This window comes from Lagopus muta, chromosome 2 (assembly GCF_023343835.1).
Source record: "Lagopus muta isolate bLagMut1 chromosome 2, bLagMut1 primary, whole genome shotgun sequence".
NCBI classification, from domain to species: domain Eukaryota; kingdom Metazoa; phylum Chordata; class Aves; order Galliformes; family Phasianidae; genus Lagopus; species Lagopus muta.
In genome coordinates this window covers 20,535,125-20,545,398 of record NC_064434.1, presented here as the reverse complement: position 1 = coordinate 20,545,398, position 10,274 = coordinate 20,535,125, and the positions used below count along the sequence as shown (strand labels likewise).

General features: G+C 43.0%; 1 protein-coding gene across 1 annotated transcript in view; it reads left to right on the top strand.

The window, feature by feature from the left end:
* Positions 1-3,528: 3,528 nt before the first annotated feature.
* LOC125689585 (uncharacterized) overlaps positions 3,529-10,274 on the top strand; it is a 212,493-nt gene continuing 205,747 nt past the window's right edge. The window contains exon 1 of the mRNA XM_048936966.1: positions 3,529-5,506. Coding sequence (XP_048792923.1) covers positions 3,591-5,162 — 1,572 coding nt within the window. The 5' untranslated portion in view covers positions 3,529-3,590 and the 3' untranslated portion in view covers positions 5,163-5,506. The remainder of the gene's footprint in view (positions 5,507-10,274) is intronic.

Genomic DNA, 10,274 nt, shown 5'->3' with positions numbered 1-10,274 from the left:
TTAACCCTTTTTTTTAGCAAGCACCAGCGATGAACCCACTCGTTATCGTGGGGGTGCTGGGTAAAGGATTAAAAGCAATGGTGTTAGTCACAACCTACTGGCCAATAATCCAGCTCATAATTATGTGTTGTGGAATTGCAACCATATATAGGTACCTAATGACACTGATGGAGACACCTATGTTTTACCTATTTGCAATGTGGTATGATTTGAACTTTGACATCTACATCCCAGAAGGAATGGCTAATTTCTCAAACAACTACATCCCAGAAGGAATGGCTAATTTCACAAACAGCTACATCCCAAATGGAATAGCTAATTTTACAAACAACACGATGTTCAGACCAGTCTCCAGTTTTTCTTCTCGGTTTGTTAAACGTTTTTCGAATCTTGAATTAATACTCATGTTGGTGTGCGTGTCATCAATTCTCCTGAATGTACTCCAAAGCATTTGTAATAAGGAGTCTTCTCCAAAACTAGAGAATGATGATTGGCAGGGAATATGGAGAGGTTTAGGAAAGGTTTTAGAAGCATGGGGACCCGCAGTGTCATGGGATTTTACTCTTGAACACCTGTGGGATCCTGAGAAACTAAGCCAGTATTTGAGTCAGGGACTATGCGGCTTACATAACTCTAAGGAGGTACAACTTATTTGGGGTTTGGCTTGTGCTTACCGTGCCCTATATAATACCATTCTGGAGAGAGAGAGTTTCCGAGCTGAGGTTCAAGCCAAAGGGGAAAATCTCCAAGTCAAATCTAATCAATCACAGGAGACACCAGTAACAATACCAGTTGCTCCTGTGGAGGGCAAGAAATGGAAACGAGTGTCTTCGCGTCTTGAACGAAAAAGAGAAGAAGAGGAGGAGGAGGAGGAAGATCCAGGCGAGGGGCCCTCCTCAAAACCACCACCATCGCGAAAGGCAAAAGCGAAAACTAAGAGACATGCAGAAGAGAGTGATGAAGAGGAAGTCTCTATTACTACTCGCCGGCCTCTAAAGATGACTGAAATCCAAGGTTCAAGAAAGGAGTTCACACGGCGCCTGAATGAAAGTATTGTTTCCTGGTTGGTTCGCTGTTGGGACAGTGGGGCCCATAGCTTGTCTCTGGATGGTAATGAAGCTCGCCAACTAGGTGCCATTGCCAGGGATCCAGCTATTGATAGAGGAATTAGTCGGTGTTCGGATGAGGCTGCCTCCCTCTGGGAACGAGTGTTAATAGCCGTGAAGGAAAAGTATCCCTTCAAAAATGGCTTGAAGATTGCAATGAAAAAATGGGATACAGTGGAAAAGGGTATCCAGTATTTGAGGGAAATAGGCGTGGTGGAAATGTTGTATGACCCTGACTTTGTTCCTAACCACCCACAACAAAACCGCGACCCTGAAAGAGTGAGGACAACGCCTGAGATATGGCAGAAAATCGTGACAACAGCGCCGGACAAATATGCCGCTACACTAACGTCAGCGTGTGACAGATACCAGGAACAACAGAGAACACCCTTAATTTATGAATTAATTGTTACGCTTCAAAACTACGAACAATTGCTGTCCCCAATTCATTCTGCCGTTGCTGCAATATCAAGAATGACGGAGCAAGTGTCTCAACTGATTAACCGTGACAAACCTGTAGCAGTATCAGAAACGCTTGATGAAGATCAGGATAATCAAACAAGTCTAGCGAAGGATGTGAAGGAGATGAAGGAGACGATGAGACTTTTGCGAGCCCACCTAACTAAAGACGATGAACCTTCCTTCTTACGTGCACGATCAAAAATCTCAGCTGTTAGAGGCAGACACTCTCCGGCTCAAGTAAGGAATAATACACCGCGAATTACCTTATGGTATTACCTACGTGACCATGGAGAAGACATGGGGAAGTGGCACGGTCAACCTACTCCTGTACTACGAGCCCGGGTGAAAGAACTACAAAGCAGATCAACCACCAGTGCAGTTGCTCCAGTTACCACAGGTAATGAATAGGGGGGCCCTGCCCTCAGTCAGGGGGGGGAAAGGGATAATAGAGTATATTGGACTGTGTGGATTCGATGGCCTGGCACATCAGAACCACTGAAATATAAGGCCCTGGTGGACACTGGTGCACAGTGCACTCTGATGCCCTCGAGTCATGAAGGGACAGAATCAATCCATATTTCTGGAGTGACCGGGGGCTCTCAAGAATTGACTGTGTTGGAGGCCGAGATAAGCCTCACTGGTAAGGACTGGCAAAAACATCCTATTGTGACGGGCCCAGGGGCTCCATGTATACTAGGTATTGATTATCTCAGAAGGGGGCATTTCAAGGATCCTAAGGGGTATCGATGGGCCTTTGGAATAGCTGCTGTGGACACAGACAACATTAAGCAGCTGTCTGTTTTTCCTGGCCTGTCAGAAGATCCATCTGTTGTGGGGCTGCTGCGAGTAAAAGAGCAACACGTACCGATTGCTACAAAAATGGTGCACAGGCGTCAGTACCGCACCAACAGGGATTCTTTGCTCCCCATTCATAAGTTAATTCGTCAACTAGAGAGCCAGGGAGTGATCAGCAAAACTCACTCGCCTTTTAACAGCCCCATATGGCCAGTGCGTAAAGCCAGTGGAGAATGGAGGCTGACGGTGGACTACCGTGGCCTGAATGAAGTCACACCCCCACTGAGTGCTGCTGTGCCGGACATGTTAGAACTCCAGTATGAACTGGAGTCAAAAGCGGCCAAATGGTATGCCACCATTGACATTGCTAATGCCTTCTTTTCCATCCCTTTGGCCAAAGAATGTAAGCCACAGTTTGCTTTCACATGGAGGGGCATTCAGTATACCTGGAACCGTTTGCCCCAGGGGTGGAAACACAGCCTGACCATTTGCCATGGGTTGATTCAAACTGTATTGGAACAGGGCAGCGCTCCTGAGCACCTGCAGTACATTGATGACATCATTGTGTGGGGCGATACAGCACAAGAAGTCTTCACAAAAGGAGAGAGAATGATCCAAATTCTTCTGAGTGCTGGTTTTGCTATTAAGCGAAACAAAGTGAAAGGACCTGCCCAGGAGATTCAATTCCTAGGTATAAAGTGGCAAGATGGCCGTTGTCACATCCCGACAGACGTGATCGACAAAATCACTGTTATGTCTCCACCCACTAGCAAAAGAGAGACACAATCTTTTCTGGGTGCAGTGGGCTTTTGGAGAATGCATGTTCCAAACTACAGCCTCATTGTAAGCCCCCTTTATTATGTGACGCGAATGAGAAATGAGTTTACATGGGGCCCTGAGCAGCAGCAGGCTTTTGAACAGATTAAACAGGAGATAGCCCGTGCCGTGGCCCTAGGGCCAGTACGGACAGGACAGGGTATAAAGAACATCCTCTACACTGCTGCTGGAGAGAACGGTCCCACTTGGAGTTTGTGGCAAAGAGCCTCAGGAGAGACCCGAGGCCGACCCCTGGGATTCTGGAGTCGGGCATACAGAGGGTCTGAAGAGCACTACACTCCAACTGAGAAGGAGATCTTAGCCGCTTATGAAGGGGTTCGGGCTGCTTCTGAAGTAGTCAGTACTGAAACACAGCTCCTTCTGGCACCACGACTGCCAGTGCTGAACTGGATGTTTAAAGGAAAGGTTCCCTCCACCCATCATGCTACTGATGCCACTTGGAGTAAGTGGATTGCACTGATTACACAACGAGCACGGATGGGGAACCTCAGCCGTCCAGGAATCCTAGAGGTCATCATGGACTGGCCTGAAGGTAAAAAGTTTGGAACACCACTGGGAGAAGAAGTATCACGTGCTAAAGAGGCCCCACCATACAATGAACTACCAGAGAATGAAAAGAAATATGCCCTGTTCACAGATGGATCGTGTCGTATTGTGGGAAAGCATCGCAGATGGAAATCTGCTGTGTGGAGCCCCACACGACGAGTTGCAGAGGCCACCGAAGGGAAAGGAGAATCAAGCCAATTTGCAGAGGTAAAGGCTGTCCAACTGGCCTTAGATGTCGCTGAACGGGAGAGGTGGCCAATGCTCTATCTTTACACTGACTCATGGATGGTAGCAAATGCCTTATGGGGGTGGTTACAGCAGTGGGAGCAAAATAACTGGCAAAGAAGGGGTAAACCTATTTGGGCTGCTGAACTGTGGAAAGACATTGCTGCCCGAATAAAGAATATGATTGTAAAGGTGCGCCATGTAGATGCTCATGTGCCCAAGAGTCGGGCTACTGAAGAACAGCAAAATAACCATCAGGTAGATCGAGCTGCCAGAATTGAGGTGGCTCAAATAGACCTGGACTGGCAGAACAAGGGTGAATTATTTCTGGCTCGGTGGGCCCATGAGACCTCAGGTCATCAAGGGAGAGATGCAACATACAAATGGGCTAGAGACCGAGGGGTGGACTTAACTATGGATGCCATTGCACAGGTTATTCATAACTGTGAAACATGTGCCATCATCAAACAAGCCAAGAGGATGAAACCTCTGTGGGAAGAAGGGCGATGGCAAAAGTACAAATATGGGGAGGCATGGCAGGTTGATTATATCACCTTGCCACGATCTCGCAATGGTAAGCATTATGTACTTACTATGGTGGAGGCAACCACTGGGTGGCTTGAAACATATGCAGTGCCCCATGCTACCGCCCGAAACACCATACTGGGTCTCGAGAAACAAGTCCTGTGGCGACACGGCACCCCAGAAAGGATTGAGTCAGATAATGGGACTCATTTCAAAAATTCTCTTGTAAATACTTGGGCCAAAGATCATGGCATTGAGTGGATTTACCATATTCCCTATCATGCTCCAGCCTCTGGTAAAATTGAACGATACAATGGATTGTTAAAAACGATGCTAAAAGCGCTGGGTGGCGGAACATTTAAGCACTGGGAGAAGCATTTGGCAGAAGCCACCTGGTTGGTCAATACCAGAGGATCTATTAATCGTGATGGTCCTAATCAATCCAGTTCCCTACATACCGTAGAGGGAGATAAAGTCCCTGTTGTACATGTAAAGAACATGTTAGGAAAGGCAGTTTGGGTTCTTCCAGCTTCTGGAAAGGGCAAACCTCTTCGTGGTACAGTTTTTGCCCAGGGACCAGGATCCACTTGGTGGGTAATGCAGAAGAATGGGGATGTCCAATGTGTACCACAAGGAAACTTGATGCCGGGGGAGTGCAGTTACTAATTCTATGTATATGTATATAGCCATGTGTGCATTTTAATCATTTTTTGTTTGTTTGTATATATGTATATATATTTTAAGCATGATGTAATGATGTAGAATAAGGGGTGGAATGTCATGGTTCTATGTTTTTTGTTTTTGTTTTTTTGTTTTTGGGTTTCAGTATTCCACATCAAAACATCATGTAGTGTACGGGGCATTAAAGTGTCACTGCCCCAATCCCAGCTACCTATCCCTGTACATTACAGCAGTCACGGGATCTGGCCCTTCCGGGTGGGGGGGGCGCTCTCTTGCTGCCTGGCAGTGGGTGCTGGAGGGTGCTTTCCTAGCCGTTCCAAGCTTTTCAGGTTTGAATCGGTCCCGGGAACTCTCTCTCTCATCTTTTCTGATTTATTAATCTCAATTGCAATTAAATTGTATCTATTGTGTTATCTTGTATTCCGATATTATAGTAAAATAAGTTTTCCTCCATAGATTGTGTCCGCTGTTCTTTTCCTCCCTTCCTTCCTTCCCATTTTGTGGGACTGGGGTGGGGGGGGAGAGGGCAGAGGCCTGTCGCCCCTGTCACGGACATAGATTGATCTGGTCAAATCCGTGACAGGGGATTTACCACCCAGGCCCCACCTAGAGGTTTAGGAATGCAGGGCTCGGGGACGTGAGAAATACTAGAATCCTGGCTGCCAGTGAAGACCAAGGCAAAGAACTCATTCAGTGCCTCAGCCTTTTCTTTGTCCATTGTAGCCAGTTCTTTTACATTTACCAAAGGAGGTACACTAATTTTGGCCTTTCTGTTCTGGACAATGTACTTGTAGAATGTCTTCCCATTGTTTTTCACATCCCTCGCCAAGTTTAGTTCTGTCTGCACTTTGCCTTTCCTGATCTGACATCTGCAAGTCCAGACGGCATCCCCATATTCTTCCCAGGTGACACGGCCTTGTTTCCAGAGCTTGTACGCACCTTTCTTTGCCCTCAGAATGCCCAGCAGGTCCTTGCAGCGCCACGCCAGTTTCCTACCTCCTCTTCCCACTTTTTTATTCAGAAGGATGGAGAGCTCTTGCGCTCTCAGAAAGGCATCCGTGAAGAGCAGTCAGCTCTCCTCAGCATCTTTGTCTTTAAGGACAGCATCCCAGGGGATCTCGGCTAGCAGTCCATTGAACAGCTTAAAGTTCACCCTTCCAAAGTTCAGGGTCCTGACACCTCTCTTTGCCAGGCCCACATCCCTTGAGATCATGAACTTTACTTGGGTGTGATCACTGCAACCCAGGCTGCCTTCAACTTCAACGCCTTTAGTGATCCCCTCCGCATTGGTGAGCAGCAGGTCCAGCAGGTCCAGAGGTTTCACCTCTGGTTGGTCTGTTCAATACCTGGACCAGAAAGTTGTCATCAATGGATTCCTGGACCTCTTGTAGCTCATTGTGTGGTCTTTCCAACAGATATCTGGATGGTTGAAATCCCCCAACACTGTATATATGTGTATTATCTCACCTTTATTTTGTTGGTTAGTCTAAATTACAGTAAGGTAAAACTGCATGTCCTGGAGAATATCCTCAGTTATTAAATGTGCCTTTTCAGTTTGTCCCTGTCTTTTATAGTTCAATTGCTGTTATTCCTTCGTCTACCTTTTATACCTTTAGTCTAAAAAAGAATAAGACTCATATAATTTTCACGTTCATTTTTGTCTCCAAAACAATGATACGCAATTCAGAAAAAAAAAAGATCTTTTCTGTCAAGTAGTCTGTTAAGGTAGGCTTTGTATCAGTAGAGTACATGTACATTCTTCTTCCAAACATGACAGATATGATTCATTTTCCTTATACTAACAGCTAGTCCAAAGCTGACAGAACAATTGTCATTACATTTTGTGTACTGCACTGACTTACAAAAGCCAAACAACAGTGAACAAATTGAAAGTAAATCCTGTAGTGACCTAAAATCACTTTGTCTAGGATTATTGTTAAAAGTATTCTTTTTAAGTATCTTTATTGTGAAAATACATACTTTGGTCAACACAGTGAAGAAACTGAACCAAACTTTGCTGACTTTTAGTCTTCCAGGTGCTCCAGCACGAAGCTTTCTTAAAGCCCTATGTGTCAATAACTTCCTGAATAAAGTTAGTAAATTAAACTACTAAGCCGTGTAATATCATTCATCTCACTGTTTATACAGGTTTTGTGTACCGAAAAAGAACAGTGTTGAACCTCCAAACCCATTAAAAAATAATTCTCTAAACTTGAAGCAATCACTATTTGGAGCGGACTATCTGAATCCACACTGAAGAATGCTTGGTGCAGATTTTTCAGCAGAATAATAATGTTTAGACCTGATAGCCTCATGACTTAACTCTGTGTATGTAATTTCCATTTCAAAGCATCTCAAATAATCAACTCAGATCAAAAATTGCAAAAATATTTTGTGAGAGGCAGAGAAGACATGTTTTGCTCTTCTTGAAGTGTAGAATGAAAGCATGTGGGATCAAAAGGTTTGCTCAGACAGTAGTTAGAGAAACGTTCCTAGGTGTTACACATAGCACAATGCATATCCATAAATTATGGATCATTATCTGAACTGAATTCCAAAGCAAAATATTCATTCAGTCAGGATTAGTTTTAGAAGAAGACAGTGAGTGCATATGTACAACACTGACAACTCAGTGGTCCAACAATCTGGAGCAAACTGGTGAGAAATTTCTTAGGACAGAAAAAGTCTACTTACTTTTTCTCCTTAGGTATATTTGAGATAAAACAGATGAGTGTCCATCTAGACCACAGAATGTGAGATTATACTTTACTTGTGAAGGAACACAGGAAGTTCCGTACAAACACAAGGAAAAAATTCCTTTCTTTGAGAGTTTAGAACACTGGAACAGGCTGCTTGTGTAGTCTCCTCGTCTGGAGATATTCAAGACTCTTTTGGATGCTTTTCTGTGTAACTTTCTCTAGGGGATCTGTTTTATTTTTGGCTTGGATTCCATTTCCAGAAGTCCCTTCCAACACCTACAATTCTGTGATTCTGTGAGTAGAAAAGCAGCTGCATAGGTTTGTTAGACAAATCACACTAATTATGATGTATTTGCCACATATAGCATATTCTGTATATGCTATAGTACAGACACAGGTAACTTAAAATTTTAATAAATGGATAGCATTTTCCCTCATTTTTTCACATAATCAAAACATGAAAATTTGAATTCCATATGATAAGACCTTGTTTGTTTGACTGGAGTCCCCACTTAGCAGATTTCACTTTTATATTTCAGTACTGATCATTTACTATTGCAAAACACAGAATACCAGCTGCTTTTTATTGTAACCCAAATGTTATTTCTTATGTTTAGAATTTTTGTACCGATCCTGACAAAGAACTTAATTTATTCTAAACTTTTAACAATATACAACATCCAAGTAATAAAATGTTTTTCTGCTTTATTCTTTCCACATCTGCTTGTAATTCTCAGCACTATTGTTTTTGTCAGATTATGGTTTGTATTCAAACCTCATTAAGATTCTAGCAATAAGGTTTTCATATATTTGCATATCTGAAATGGTTTTCTAAAGCATGATCATTAAATTCAAATGAAAGGCATTGATAAGGGAAAGAATTATGCATGTAAAGTTGGTTTTGTCATACTGTGACATCAGGTATCTGAAGTACATACGTAACTTCAGGAATTATTGTTGTGTGAATGACTTTTTCTGTAATTGAAATTGGGGAGGAATACCAAGTAATATTGCTAAGAATAGCTGGCACTTTTAATTTTGCTCTGTGCATAGACAATAAGAAAAGAGGGGGTTTGGCAATTTTTTCATGCCCTCCTTTATGGAATCTTTATACAAGACTCCATAGCTCACTTCAAAAAGACATTCAATTATGGAGGTACCCTTTCAATAAGTGTATTCTTAATATCTGAAGTGCTGGTTCCTGGACAAAGAAAAGGTGTATCAAATCATGAACGGACTTTCTGAATGTAAGATAAGTAACAACTCCAAAAGAATGACTTAAGTGAGCACAAGATTACAGATACTGGAAGATTTAAGGTAATACTTGGTTTTTGAGTATTAGAGAGATCTTTTCAATTACTTAGTCATTTGGAGGCCTCTTCCTAAAAGAAACCCCCTAAATATGTTACAAAACCACATCATTTGTAATTAAAAATTTAATTGTGTCTGGTATTCAGGACCAACATGAATGTTCCAGTGTGTTAGTAAGTTTTAAAAGGAATTAGACTCACATTAGGAAAAACGTGATTTGACTGTGATGAGAATTAGTTCAGAAACAGTAACTAGAACACTGACATTAATACCTGATTAGTCTTAGCATGAACTAGGTCTGGAGTGAAAGTAATTATTTTTTAAATTTTCGTGATAATCAAGAACCTGTGTGTTTAATTTTCTGGAGGCCTGAATAAATAGTCCTGTGGCTGCTTACTTACAAGACAGTTGATTAGACAAATAATGAAAATTATGATTAAATATGTCTAATAAATTATTTGGAAAATTGTTCTTAGATGCTGTCTCGCTCCAATTTATAGGAGGTAGAGGAGGTTCTTTTAATATCTGTACACCTAGCGTGAGATTAAGAAACAATGGTTCAAATGTTGGTTTGACCAGTTTATTACATATCTTAATCAGGGAGTTGGGGAAGGGGAGGACAGACACTATTATGAATTAGTGTAATGAGGAAGAGAAGGTGGGTGATAGAAAAGATAGGAAAGAAGAAGCAAGGAGTCTTCATAGGAAGCAAGAGAGAGATAGTCACCACCATGGATCCAGCCTGGCTCGTAGTTCAGTCCTTGATCTTCAGTAGCGGTAGATCATCAGGCAGTGTTGTTCTGTTGACGACGATGATGACGGCAATGGTAACCACAGCAATGATGGCCCTTTTTCAATGGTTCCGAAGTGGCTGAGTCAGCCACTGACAGCTGACAGCAACTGACTGACAGCTCAAATTTGGAGTGTCAGCTTCTGGCTTTTTGTTCCCATCTTCCGGACCTTGCCAGCAGATAAGAGGGAGCAGGGATGCCCATCTGCATCCTCTTTTTCACAGGAACCGATGGTATCATTGCCCAATTTTCCCATACCAAGCTGGAGCTATTTAGTCACAGGCCAGATCTTCTGC